The following is a 14,939-nucleotide window of genomic DNA, read 5'->3' as shown; positions in this document are numbered from 1 at the left end:
ATACTAATTAATAATAGTTAATATTATGTGAAAGCATCAGTAGTAATACCTACAACTGCCACAATATCAACATCTAAATATTTGGTTAATAATATAATATTTGATTTTGTCCATATTGCCCAGCCTGACTGGACGTTAAAACTGACATATTTTCCCTTTAAGTAAGGAATCTGAATACTTCGTCCACCCCTGGTAAACTGATCTGACATTAAACTAGTGTTAATTTAAATTGTATGAAATTGCTCAATGGTGATCTTAAGTTTTTAATGCAAAATATCTGCAGCCATAGACATGATATAATTATGTCTATGCCTGCAGCTGCAATCTCAAAAATTTCCATTCACAAAGCGACCAGTTCACTGGAGTGTCTGCGCTTTACGGGGCTAATGTCGGTTTTCGCGGGAAACCGGTCAGAGTGAGACCTCCTTCTTCTTCGTCCTGTCTTTGATGTCCACGTCCCCGTGGTGTCCGAGTCCTACCGGCTGCGATGTGTTACGCGCCCCTGCTTTAGAAAAAAACAGAGAAGGAAAACTTCATAGAAATGGCGGAGGGTGCAACGACTCTCAAAGGCTTGCGAGCCCAAATGGGTAAGAAAAATCTTGGCAGTCGGTGTTATTTTTGGTCCCGGTCGTGTCTTACAGTGTAATAATCACTTTGTAATGTTTGCTGGCAACTGCCGCCGCTAACCGGGCGATTTGAACGGGTTGTAACGCGGCCAGCTTCTCCGGCTAGTAACGTTAGCTCGCTGTCCGCCGGGTTATCTGCTGCTGACAATGGATGCGGAAAATCTGCAACTTCTTCCCGCACATAAACGTTACAAGTTAGGTTGAATTTGCCCACCATAGCCGACAGTTAGCTAACTAACTTAAAACTGAGGAGAGAGTTTAACTAGCTGGGTTAACTTGCTGAATCTAAAGTAACCACTTGTAGTTAACGCTAGCTAAAGTTGTAACGATTTATTTTGAGAGCCGGTTGACATATCACGACTTTAGCTTCTTGTCTGGCGCCCAGATCACGCAGCTTTGCTGTAGCTTTACTTTAGCACGTTGTCTAACAAAGTGCCTGTGTTTGTGACTGTATTAAACTGCATAGCCAAACTCTTAAATGCGTGTTTAACGAGGCTAAATAACTGCTCTGCAACTGACATTAGCCAGTTGCAGTAGCGATAACGTTGCTCATCACTTGGGGATTAATGTCAAAACAAGTGATCGTCTGTTATCCCTTTCAGGCAGAGTTCAGGTTTTGCTTCTCTCTTCGTGTATTTTGTATTGAACTTGACAGCTGAGTTGATACCTACAGCAGAAACCAACAGACAGCTTGTTTTTAACTATCCACATACCAGCTGGCTTATGTACAGCAGCAGTTTTGTAGCTTCCTGCTCAAAACTATCATAGAAAGTGTGTTTAGATGTGCATTAGTAGCCTGGTTTTTACTCTCATCCTAGGGATATAGCGTGTACATTGAACATCAAAAACCTGGTTATTCATGGTCATAACAATATCTAATAGGGCTACAACAGCATTGTTCTCATTGTCAATTCATCTGGATCATTATCTCAATTAATTAGTTGTTTGGTCTATAAAGTGTCAGAAAATAGTGAAAAATGTTGGTCACCGTTTCCCAGAGGTGATGTCCTCAGTTATGAACCCAAAGATATTATTTTTTCTGTCATAGAGGGTTTAAGGTACCAGAAGGTATTAGTATTTATGAAGCCAAAATCAGAGCTTTTTTTTCTTAAATAATGACTCAAAACAATCTAGTGATTATCAGAATAGTTGATGATTAATTTATTAGTTGATTACTGATTATTCAACTTATTGTTGCAGCTGTAGTGTCCAGGTTTCTGGTTGTCTGATTGATGAGATGGTGCAAAGCTGGACAAGCTATCTGCATGCCACAATATCGTGATTTTCCAGGTATTCCCAGGCAGTAGGACTGGGTAATATAGCTTAAAAACAATATCTCAATATATTTAGGCTATTCTGTGATATATGACATACACATTTTCTCTAAAATAGCATGCTGTTATAGTTGGGTGAGACTATATCAAATATCACAATATCTTTGGCTAAATATGACAATATTGTAGGAATGATCATTGGTGCTTTCACAAAATATCAGCTCAGTGACATTTTTTTAAAATAAAAAAAATATCAGGCATGTGGATATAATGACCAAACAGGAACAAGCAAATAATATAATGACCAGAGTAGTCTGATAAGTTTATTTTATTTCTGTTAAAATCACTTTACCGTAATGCAGCCTTTAAAACCAGGAAAAGACATATGCCATATCAAGAATTAGGCCTAACAACATCCAAAATCTAAGCGGGAATCTAGTTTCATATCATGATATAGATATATTGCTCAGTGTTTCCAGGTAGTATATCCAGGTATCTCAAAACAAGGATAAGCTAACATGCTCAATACTCTAAAAACCCAATCAAATTCTGGATGCTAGTACGCATGTAAATGCACTCATACACAAAGTGTTCTTTTCTCTCCTATATCCATTGGTCTACATTTATGCTTATATGTTGACATATGGCATAACCCCCACCACTCTCCAGGGAGGGCAACTATAACAATGTCTGACCTGAATTTGAGATAAAGCTGGAGTGTCAGACGCTGTCAGACACTGAGCTCTGATAAGGGAATGAGGCTGCCTGCTTGCTTTTCTTGATGAAGTGATAAAAAAAGTTTTGGTTGGACCAGCAGCCCTGTGTCACAAACACTTCTGTTAAGCAAAAGGCACATGTTGTAAATAGTACTATGTTGTAGGCCAACGGCTGCAGCAAAAATCTCTATCAATGCTTTTCATCCATGCCTCAGCTGGCCCCGTCCAGACTTAGACATGGATGTTTACTGTGTCTGCATCTGCGGGCATGAATGCACAGTTTGTTATGACTTGAGCTCCAGTTGGGCTGACAGTTTTTTAGTGTTTTAGGGTAAGAGGGAGTTTTTTGCATACCCAGTGTGGGTGTAGGCATGTTTTACTCCTGGCAACGTAACTGGACCATATTTAGTACTGATCTTCTTCCTGTTTCCCTTAACTTTTCCATTCAGTATTTTCAATCTGGAATTTACATCCACCCAATTCTGTGGTTTTATGAAAACATCCACGAAGTTTAGAGTGATGTGAAATGTTTGAATCTTGGCTTTGTGAGGGATAAAAGGATGTCAGTTTGCTTGGCCTCTAGTCAGGGCAGAAGACTGACAATAATAAAATAATCTCAGGAATCTAGCTCATGTGCATGATGATTTCCACAAGAATGTGAGCAAGGAGAAAGTGTACCCTGCTATTATGAAGGGAGATCACACTACTGCAAGTCACACTGCAAGGTTATCCTGATCCTGGCTCAGCAATTGCTGCTGTAGAATTAAAAGCATGAGAAATATTTCTGAGCTGGTTGGATTTAACCAGAGGAGGAAATGGACCAGCCTCAGTTTCTTGGATCTGTCCACTTAGCTTTCTTCTAGCCCAAAAACACGATCCCTGTTTTATTTTAACCTTTTAAAGCAACTGATGGGATGATGTATTACATTAGTGTGTGCACACATATACACACACCAAAGATTTGAATAGCAAAACATGTTAATTTGTATAGGCTATAACTAAGGTCAGTCGTCATCTGAATCATTTTGTTCATAAGGCATCAGTTGCTTGGTTTATATATTGCAATTACTTCTAGTTTCTTTTAGATTGTTCTTGCTTTTCCTTCATTTCACATTAGAAACATTTAAAACATCTGCATATACATACACAGGTTCACTGCTAGTTATGCCTTGAGAGTTAGGATGGTTTTGATGGTAAATTTTGGTTTTGAACCAGATTCAGATGGTCAAATTGTAGAACGTTTGATTTAATGTGCCACTTCAGCTACAGAGAACAAAAAAGATAAGATGTGTGAATTTGGGGTGTCACGCCACTTCCCAGCATACAGAGAGAGAGCAAACTTGGGCAGATGGACGGCAAAAAATCTCCACATATAGGCCTATTAAGAGTGACGACACAGCGGTGCTACTTGTAATTTCTCCCTCTGTAAACCAGTAGGTTAAATTATCTTAAGTCATGTGTTCATAACTAACAGAATTTTCCCATGTCAGCCTTGGTTCTATATTATTGGGGACAGTTAATTTTCTTGTAACTCCTAACAGCTCCCCGTTTTCCTTTCAAGCCTTTTCCTTTTTGAGTATGGATGAGAAACTGAAACTTGAAGGATGTCAGTGTCAGTTATATAATATGTATTATATAAAGGCATGTAACTAGTAATTACAAAATACTTAACTTATTGTCAACTTTCACAAGTGTTGTTAGTATTGAATTTTTGGTAGGGCTGCACCCTTTTGTGATGAAGTCAGAAATAATTATTTTGTCTGAAATTGCAACATGCGATATGATTAGTTGAAGTGAGTAGTTTTGTATTTCAATCTACATGTTCACTAAAACAAAAACTTAAAATTGTAATGATGGAGAGCAAGATTTTTAGGCTAGGACCTCATTGCAGCACTACACTACCTCAAATGTAATGCTGTTTTCCCATACTTTTTGTTTTGGTTCTGGGTTTGTGATTTGGATATTGCACTTGGCTATATTAATTTTTATTGTGATTAATTCTCAGTTTCGGGATATATTGGTAGTGCCTCCCATTTTCATACCTTTTTTCCACAAAGGTTAATTACTGAAGAGATTAAGCAATAAAATGGAACAGAACACTATCAAACCTGCACTTAGCCTCCAACACCTCATCATTAAAAAATAGGGGGGAGAAGTCAGGCAAGAACGAAATCGATAATTAAAAGCTAACTGATAATGGTTTTGGACATGATCAGACCCTTTCAGTGTCCACCTCCAGTAAGAAAATGCAGTCCACTTGGAAGAGTAGACTGTCTAGCGAACTGGGATGTGTCATTATCCTGCCAGTACTGCAAATAGCCAGGGCTTACCTTTGCATGAACAAAGTAATCCCATAGAAGATCTGGTGTGTGTGTGTGTGTGTGTGTGTGTGTGTGTGTGTGTGTGTGTGCGCGCGCGCGCGCGCATGTGTGTGCACTTGTGTGAGCGTGCATCAGCAGTGTTATCTGAGGATCTGAAATCTTGAACTAGCTCTGTGCCACAGACAGTCAAGAAAGGTGATATTTTTAATGCAGCCAAATACTTCACAAGGCGATTTCATTGATTTTGGACGAAATTAACCAAAGAAAAGGAACTCATTAATGGTTCAAGTTGTTTTGTTTCATGAATGAACCTGTTCTAGTTTTTGGTTGGGGTTTGAAATCCCTATGTACTTTTAGTACAAACTGGCAAATGTCTGTCCACCCTTTCATTTAGCAGGGCACTTCCTGTGCAAAAAGCTACTTAATTGTACCGTGCAGCAGGACACAGTAATAGCTGCAGTTGAAAGGAGGGACAGAAAAGAGTCCCCTCAATCCACTCTTGCTTTCCCACAATAATAACATTGTCTAAAGATATGTCTTCCTTGTTATTTAGAGAAGTAGTGTTTGATCAGTGGTAGCATTCGACCAGAAGTGTTATGATGTAATGCAGGCTGGCCTGTTTCCTGTTTAGTGTTTTTGTCTGGCCTGCAGAGCTGGGTCATCATTAGCCCCCCTGGTGGTCTTTACTGCTGCCATAATAACTCTGCAGCCTGAAGGTTGGGCAACAACAAATCAATATGTATATATGTGCTGCACTCACAATGGTTTTCCATTGTTTTTTTGAGTGTCTCCTACCACCTAAAACTTCTGATGATACTGCAATCAGTATCACAATAGTTCTATAAATACATAGTAAATATGTCATGATTTTACCAAGCAGATTAAGTACAGGCTAAAATAGATTACATTAGGGCTACACAGTTAATCAAATATTAATCTCAATTGTGATTTTGACTTCCACAATTAAATGAACATAATCAAGTGTGATGTTTATGTTTAAAATGAGTGTGCCGCTCATAGAATATTCATTGCATATCAGTTTGAGTGGTTTCTAAACTAAAAGCCAGCCACCTTGTAGCAGCAGCCTGTGCAAAATTTCCTGAATAACGCAGCTGCAGTTCAGAGTAAAAGGCTAATGTACAACAGAGAGCAGACAAGCAAAACGAAAAACAAATGTCTGGGGCAGAAGGCCCAGAGCTAGTCCCTCAGAAAGGATTATCATTGTGTGGAAGTATTTTGGATTTAGGGCAAGTGATGTTAAGCAAGAACAAACGATAAGCAAGGAGTGCATGTGCAACTTCTTCAGCCACCTGAAAAAACACCACAAACTGCAGTACGATGGATATATCAAGGCCTGGAATAATGAAGTTGCTATTACCTCGATGAATTCTTGTCCAGCATCAACTCATTCATCCATAATGATGACACTCTACAGCGTGTCCTTGTATGAGTGTAGCACAACATGAAAGTGAAAGTAGTGTTCTGATGAAGTTTAAAGTTCTGGTACAATTTTATTAAATTTTTTCTTCTGGGAAATGCACTGTCAATAAGAAACAGTCTTCATTTGATGCACAGATTTGTACATTAGCAGGAATGGAAGAGAAAGCAGTGCTCTTTTTATTTAAATATGACAGTGGAATAAAAATAGTTTTTCTCTATCATCAATGAATAGTCATGCTAAATATGATCAGTGTGAAACATGATCAAAGTAATGATCATTTTGGCCATAATCAAGCATCTTTACATCCTATTAAACTACATGATGTCTTCTCTGGTGCGCGCATGATGATGGGGGCGGCTCACTGTAGGCTGGATCTTTAACTGCGTATTTTTTTCCCGAACGCTGGTACCTACTTGAATGACTGATTATCTAGCTCAAATATTGCCATCGATCAATCTGTGTGTAATTGGTGGCCAGGTTATGTGAGTGGTTTTGTTCCTCAAACCCATTGAAGCATTTAGCTGAGTCTGTCAGTGTTGCAGCATTAATGTATGTTAATGTTTGCAAATCTCCATAGTGATGGAGTGATGAGAGACAGCTCCTCTGATTGGCTCCTTCCATTTCTATGAGCACACCTGGCTCTCTTGAGGTTTGTTGAGAAAACAGAATCACTTCCTCCTTGATCGGCACTTGAATGTGTGTGTTTGCTGAGAGTGTATTGATTTAATTCTCTGTTTGTTTAATTTGACTATTTATTTTATAACTTAAGCTTCTTTCTCATCACAACAGAACACTGAGTTCAGTGATCACTGTGGTTGTGGCACACAGAAAGTCAGTAAAATATTTATAGCATCAACAGAAAATCGTATTAAACTGGATATTAGAGCAGATGATGTTATGCATAAGTAGTCTTTTGTTGGAAGAAACAGTCTTGCTGGTTTTAGCTCAACAGCTGTTACCTACTTAGACCCTTGGCTTTCCTGTCTGCTTTTACTTCCTTCTAAACACCAGAACACACAGTTAGTCTGTCATGCTATGAAGGAGGTCATACTATTGAAACTTAATGTTTTGTGTCTTAACTGAATTGTTTACAGTTTTTTGTGCAAGTTAATACTGTTTGATCATTCCCTTCATAGATTTGATCCTGAACCTACTGATTATGGGCTGTAATAGCAATAGCACAAGGTGTTGCTGTTGATAAATAAACTGCATTATTGTACTGTCCAGATGTGAAGTAAATTGATACGTAATTTGGTGAGTTATCCTTCAAAGCTTTACTGCTCTGCTCTCTTTATTTAGCTATGAATCATCTCATTTCAGAGTCACTGTCTTTGTTGATACAGGCCTAAGCATGGTACAGAAGCACTTCATCCACCCTGAGCTGCGGTGTGTATCACTTAGCAACAGTTACCCTGTGACACAGGGTGCTTGGCATTTTATTCTTTTTGCCTTTATATGAACAGGGATGATTAGGTGAAAGAGTGAGATATGAGGTGAAACAAGGGTATTTCAGGTATATAATCTGCACAATTTGATCCCCGAGCCACTGAGATTCGATAGTCCAGATCTTTTTACATCTTTTTCTCTGGAGGGATAGACAAAATGTTTTAGCCTTTGGGTGTTCTTCCGAATATAGATCAACTCTTGTAGCCCACAGTGCCCCATCTGTTTTTCATGTCTGTTGTCTTGAGTAAAAGGGAATGTGTGTGTTGACAGAAGGTTTATAGCAGTTACAGCGGTGTCTGAAAGTCAATATGCTAACCTATACTATCTGCTAAAAATACAGTGTGATATACTGTACGATAAATGCATAACAAATCGTGTAGAACTGTGAGTTTACAAAGGTTCCCCTGTTTGCTTTGAGGTTAGTGTATTGCTTGTGGTATTGTATGATTCCCACCACATATACAATCCCACGCCACAGTACTGGTGACTGATTAGGGTTATTAGCTAAGTTGCTCTTGTTTATCAATAAACCTGTTAAAAGTGCATCCTGGGCCTTTTTTTTTTTTTTTTCGTTTACCCACCGTTTATTCTGCTTGCTGGTGAGGTTGAAGGAGTCAAAAGTGAGGTGACCTGTGCACTTTACTGGACATTAGCTGCAGACTTTGACCGTCATAAGCTTAATGACAGATAATGAGTGCATGACTACTTACCCTGTCAGCTTTCTTTGCTACGTCCAGCTCCTGCTAATGCTGATATCTGGGTTGTTAGAACTACTTGAGGAGATTTTTTTTGTCAAAATCTCTGATAGTTAATTAGTCATTCTAAGCATATTTGATAGTCAGCTGAGAGAGCAAAGAATATCACTCAATTTGTCAGTGTCACTTCATATAAGAAAGGCCCGTTGTCTTGTCTGCTTTCCAGAGAGTAGAGTGTAGAGTCAATTTCCATACAGATGCACATGACATGTACGCAGTGCTGTACTGAGAAGCCATGATCAGTGTCTGTGGTGGGCACAGCATGAGTGTTTTACATGCACTAAGCCCACATGGAAAAAGGTGTCGCTTACTGTGATGATGTCTAATTTAGGACTGAGCAATACTGAACTTTTATCTAGGCCTAATTGTAATTATTTTGATGAATGTGGCAACTGCAATTGTTTGCAATGATTTGTGATATTAGAGGGAATTATAATTTTTACATCATTATTATCATATTCATTGAAAAAAAAACATTAATTTGATTAAATTATGATTTATGGTACCTTTCCAGGGATCATTCTGTGCCAAACAGATGCTTTTTTCATGTCTGTAGAATATGATGTGTAGGCCAGGACATCTCTGCAGCATGACAATATTTAATTTAAAGTGTTTAAAAAAACATTTTGACACAGTTTGGCTTTCACAAATATTGCACCTCCTGCCATTTGAAAATTGTAGTAGTCCATGGTAAGATTTCAAAAATTTCCACTAATAATTCAGCCCCAGTCCAGTAAGTGCTTTCATGCAACCATTCGAGTTCACTGTGGCTGCTACTTTTGAGCACAAAAAGTAGTTACCTGTTACCTTGGTGGAAAATAAGGCTGCACTTCCTATAGTTGCTTTATAAAGGAAAACATCCTAGTTATTTGCTGGTGAAAAAAGATTTGATGTGAAGTAGCAGTAGGTCTTTGGTCTGCATTATCAGCATCTTAATCATGTTTCTGATTAGGGGAGTGAGTTATGACAGTATTACAGGGAACTAATTTCTGAAGTATTAAAAAGTGAAGGACACATCTCTCATAAAGAGATGGTCAAGTTTTAGTCTCCTGAGTAGGGATTAAATGATTACCCGTTTCACGATCACAATTTCATGATTTACCCGCCTAATCAACTCAAAGGTGGTCCACCTTTGTATTTTCCCTGTGACCTGAAAATTTCAACAAAAACATAGCCCAAAATGTTTTTTTGTATGCCAAAATTATTATGCCTTTTATCAAAATCAAGATTATTGTGAGGTAAACAAATCATAAGTTTTTGGTACAGAAGGAAATCAGACCTCAGCAGCCACTTTTTGAGCACCAGTATCTGACAGATGATTTCTGAAACATATATGCACATTAATATGGATATTTTCCCTGATTAATAGATCAAAAGCTGTTCAAACCGCTGTGGTTCTATCCTACTCTGTGTACTTGGTTCATTCATTAAGTCCATTAATAAGTGTGAGACAGAAATCCCACAGTAATAAACTCTGAATCATTACTTTACAAGACATCATCTCTCTGTCCTGTCTCTATCTCCTCAGATGCAACAAATATGGACTGTCAAATTACTGGTTTGAATGACGCCAAAGCCTTATTTTCAATATTTTCATGCTGACTTACCCATATTAGTGAAAATTATGATTAAGAAATTTATATAATTATGCTAAATTAGTCTCGTATTGCATTCCTGTTTTGATTGCTAATGTGTAAGTAATTTCTTTTACATAAATATCTTTCAGCTTAAGCTGCAAAGCAAAAAGTGTTTTGTTTTTGTTTTTTTGTCGTCTCCCCCCATTCAAGTGCAGGGCAGTCTAAAGGTGTGCACCCAATTGTGTACAGCCATGCATGCCATGCACATCCTCCAGACTTAACCACCTTTGTCTTAAAGAATCCAGGGAAAACTGCATTTGCATCGCAATGACGTAATGCCATTTCAAATCACTTAGGTTCTCAATATAAAACTTGGTAACTCAATGCGTGTGTCTGTACTTTTTGAACATTTTCAGCACGTTGTAACAACACAGTGATAATTTTGGTCACTATAATCATGATCTGAAATGTTTACATGGTTTTATCTTTACCCCCAAGCAGGGTCAGAATATTGTGGTTCTCCCCTGCTTGGAGGGCGCATATGATCATGACTCAGCACACCATGTCACAATCATACCATACAATGCCACGGGACATTTCTTATCTTGTCTCCCCTATATACATATTACCTAAACATTAGTGTAGAAGCAAATTAGTCTTTTTAAATATGGTTACAAATGTATAGATGTAATGATAAAAGCTGTAATGTTGTTATAAAGTTTAATCATTATTAGGCATATTACACACAAATTGATTTGGATGGTTATAGCAGCAGTAGAGTTTTATGTTGGCAGGGGAGACAGTGAGAGACTTTCAGAGCACAGTCTGAAGTGTTCATCAATAATGTGAATATCACATGACTGGACATTGTTTTGCCTCATTGTCAGCAGTTCTTTAACGCTGAATATATCCCGACAAAGAAGGAAAGAGACAGGAGAAAAGGCTGATAATGGGGCTCATAAAGCTTGATCATGTCCTCACTGTTTCCTTCCTTCCTGCCCCTGTATGTCCTCCTAACCATGATTTATTTTCTTCTCAATAGTTTTTGCTGAAGAAAACGCCATTGACTGTGTGGTGATCCTGATGTAGTTGCTACCTTAAATGCATGTTTGTAACTCCTGTCTTAGTCTGGAATTGTTTAATAGTCCATGAGTATCAGAACAAAATGGTTATAATGGACACTGACATTTTCCCTCTGTGCTGCTTGAAATCACATCCACAAAGAAATACAGCAGAAATGATAAAACAAAAACCGTTTGCTGCAAGCAAGTCATAAACATGACTTATGTGTTGGCACAGGATGGCTTAATGTATGCTGATATACTGGTTTCTCAAACTGGCTAAACTAGCGCAACAGCTGATTGTGTATAGATATATTGATTTGTGTAATTTTCTGTGTGTTAGGGAGTGGTTGTGTTTAAAATGTTGTGCACCTCTGGGCATATGAGCTCTATACCAGGACGCTCACAAGGGTTTGATTCCAGACATGTTTCTCACAGCAAACCTTGCCCCTGAGCTGGTCACAGAAAGCAGTGTATGGCTGGCTATGAGCGGGGGGTTATGTCAGATGGCTGAATAGCTGGATTGTTCTGTAGCTTCAAATCCGTTGGATCTCTCTAGAACCAGCATTCCTATGGAGAGCAAACAAAGCACAGAGAAAACCGCTGATTTAAACTTGATTGGTTTGGAGTACCCAAAGCAATTCTGTTTACATGATATTATTTGGTTATACCTGCTTTAGTAGACATGACATGACATGATGTGTGACCCCAGTTCCCTGTGTGTAAGGTGTGCGTTTTTCTACTTTACAGCTGCAGCTGCACAGGCACAAGCCGAGGAGCGGCGCAGCCTTGCAGGGAACAGTCCGGGACCTACAACCAACACACCAGCTAAACCTCAGGGGTGTAAGCCAGGTAAATGACACCACACCTTGACATAGAAACCAGTTGATTCTCACAGATACTGCCCTGTCACCGCTCTATTGTCGTCCATAATCTGAACCATTAGATGCAACACAATCCACTTCCACCACCCTCTCAGTGAGGCTTACTGCAGGTAAATCTTAGTCATCATCTTATTACTGTAACAGTTGACAAAGCTCATTAATGACAGTCACATGCACACATCTGCCTGCATGATGCAATGCCTTTGTACCACTATGCTGCATTGTAATCCACCCCTTTGTTCTCTGAATTTGCTTTGCTGCTCATGTTTTACCTTTTAACCACATATACACATGTATGTGTTTGCAGTCATTGACGGTGCCGCACTTAGAATAGACGACCGGTTGCGAGTGGCAAAAGAGAGGCGAGAAGAAGCAGACAAACAACAGGGTAAGAGGGTAATCTCAGTGTCCATCTGAAATTATTTGACTCAAAACAAGCTCTAACCTCCCCAACTATATGTGAATGTTACCCTGTTAAATGCAAAGAGATCACAGAATATATATTTCTTTTTTAATGGAGAAAACAAATAGATTTTGGTACTAAGTATTTTCTCTTTACCATCACTTAAACTACACTTAAACTGCTATTTGTGCGCTCAGCTTTGAGAGAGTCTCTGATCATGGAACGGGAGCGCAAGGCCAAGCTGCAGGTGGAGCGCCAGATGGAGGAGCGTCAGAAAAAAGTTGAGGAACAGCGAAGAAAGGAGGAGCAGAAACGACTGGCTGTGGAGGAGAAGAGGAAGCAAAAACAGGAAGAGGAAAAGGTATATGTAGCACGGGTGGAGCCTGGAGAGTCTCAGAGCAGTGCTCGTTGTAGCTCAGTTGTTTTGACTCGTGACTAAAAGAATGAAATTTGCATGTAAACACAGGGCTCTGATGCACTGTTTTCTTTATGTGGGAGAATTTTGAGTAAGAACAGTGTTGAGGGAATAACAGCACAGTTGCCCACACATTTCACAGTTATGACATTGTCAGGTCTTGTCCTCTCTGGTTAAGGGACAAATGTTGCTCAGCTGTAACTGACTTACATTATTCTCTCCCTCTGCCCCTGTTATGCTGCAGGAGCACTACGAGGCAGTGATGCGGCGGACATTGGAGCGTAGTCAGCGAGTTGACCAGAGGCAGAAAAGATGGTCTTGGGGGGGGCTGTCCACAGACTCAGATGGACGAACAGGTAGAGACCCTTTCTTTGCTTGAAAAGTTCACACTTTCCTTTCTGCTTTTCTGACCAATTTGACTTTCATCATCCACTAGCCACTGTGTTTTAAAGAGCAAGTTTATCTGCACCAAAAGCACAACTTACGTTCTCCACCACAGATGGAGTGAAATCTAGCCACAATGTATAAAAATAAAGTTAAAGCCAGCAATGGTAATTGCTGGCAAAATGGTAGTAAATGGCAATAAATTCCTCAGTGTATGCCTGTTGAATGAGAGAGCCAAGTTCCTCTATACACAGAGCCACCCCAGCAGTGCCTACATGTACCAGGATGCATTATGTGCAAGGTTCTGATGCCCATGTTGCACAGTATCACCCCCTTATACTACAGTTATTACTACTAAAACATAGCATTAGGTGCCAAAATACCCACTCTGGCTACACAGAGGTGGAGATTAGAAATCCAAGCTGAAATAGCCAGTAGTTCTTCCTTAACACCAACAACATCACTGTGACATCACTCTATGAAGAACAAAAGATTTTCCAGCAGCAGAACTCAGTCTTGACTATATTTACCATTAACATTGATTATACATCCACATGCAAAGTGCCTAACTTCCCCATGAAGAGGCTTCCTTGTCATCCTGTGAAAGTGTGGAGCTTTCAACACTGTAACTCATCTGAAAATATTATCGGATAAGTTTGTCATCCAATAAAGCAAACTCACAAAATCCAGTTTGTTCACTGAGATCTGAAAACTTACACATAAACAGCAATTCTAACTGTAGTCTGTCATGCTCTCACGCCTTCACAACACTGTATGCATGAGATATCACTTGACTCCTCTCTGTACAATCACTCCCACTGTTTGACACTCAGACAATAAACCACAATGTTCTGCAGAAATCTGCCAAACGTTTGTAAAGTTGAAGGGTCATTTAAATTACATTTTGTTTATAATGCCAGGGTACCAACTGAGGACTGTTAATTTGGTGCCAAAATTGTAAATAGTGTTGGTGTATTTCCTGCTTCAGGCACTGGGTGTCAAACAAAGGCAGATGGCTACCAGCCAGATTTCAACTCTCCTCTTTTCCCTTCTATGAAGGATGCTCCTCAACATCTTGTGTTTTATTGCTCCTCTCTGAGAGCTGTGTTTTCCCGCAGGAGACTCTGACGCCAGCGCCTCGTCTCCAGTAACAATAGTTATATCCCCTGCCTCGCCAGAAAAGCCACCAAGGAGTCGACAAGGTTTTGTTTGTTGATCATTTGCTCACCGATGTAGCAACACAGCATGGACTGGCACTGGCACTCCAGATAGCTTGGTTACCTCCTGTCCCACCCACCCACCCTCACCTGCTGCAGTCTAACGGGCAGTTTCTTACTAACCGTTTGTTGTATGGGGCCTGTGTTCTGAATGTGCCTTGTGCAGGGTGAATAGCTGGAAGTGTAGCTTTTGGTTTTTCACTCACTGACACCTTCAAGCACTTCCAGGTCACGTGGGCGACTTCGCATGGAAGCCAAACATTGCACTCGGGACTAATATCAATTCTGGATTCTCAAACCATGTAATACTGTTGATGCTCTTCTCTTAAAAGCGATAAAACATACACAGTTGTCTTTTTTACTAACCACCATGCCTGGCTCTAAAAACACACAATAACGTTGTTACTGGTTAGTTAAAA

At 39.5% G+C, this 14,939-nt stretch overlaps 1 protein-coding gene across 21 annotated transcripts in view; it reads left to right on the top strand.

Moving 5' to 3' along the window:
- Positions 1 to 444: 444 nt before the first annotated feature.
- Positions 445 to 14,939, top strand: part of map7d3 (MAP7 domain containing 3) — a 34,335-nt gene continuing 19,840 nt past the window's right edge. For 10 of the 21 annotated variants that reach the window (XM_084718879.1, XM_084718877.1, XM_084718872.1 and 7 more), the window contains exons 1-6: positions 446 to 587; positions 11,968 to 12,069; positions 12,409 to 12,489; positions 12,702 to 12,865; positions 13,164 to 13,275; positions 14,422 to 14,505. In XM_084718879.1, the coding sequence (XP_084575005.1) occupies positions 542 to 587; positions 11,968 to 12,069; positions 12,409 to 12,489; positions 12,702 to 12,865; positions 13,164 to 13,275; positions 14,422 to 14,505 (589 nt within the window). In that variant the 5' untranslated portion in view covers positions 446 to 541. Of the gene's footprint in view, positions 588 to 11,967; positions 12,070 to 12,408; positions 12,490 to 12,701; positions 12,866 to 13,163; positions 13,276 to 14,421; positions 14,506 to 14,939 lie in introns of all 21 variants that reach the window. The other 11 variants (XM_084718880.1, XM_084718885.1, XM_084718882.1 and 8 more) reach the window with 2 other exon arrangements.

This window comes from Lutjanus erythropterus, chromosome 5 (assembly GCF_056507025.1).
Source record: "Lutjanus erythropterus isolate fLutEry1 chromosome 5, fLutEry1.hap2, whole genome shotgun sequence".
NCBI classification, from domain to species: domain Eukaryota; kingdom Metazoa; phylum Chordata; class Actinopteri; order Lutjaniformes; family Lutjanidae; genus Lutjanus; species Lutjanus erythropterus.
Note: the sequence above shows the minus strand (reverse complement) of the source record. Positions and strands in the feature narration are given on the sequence as shown.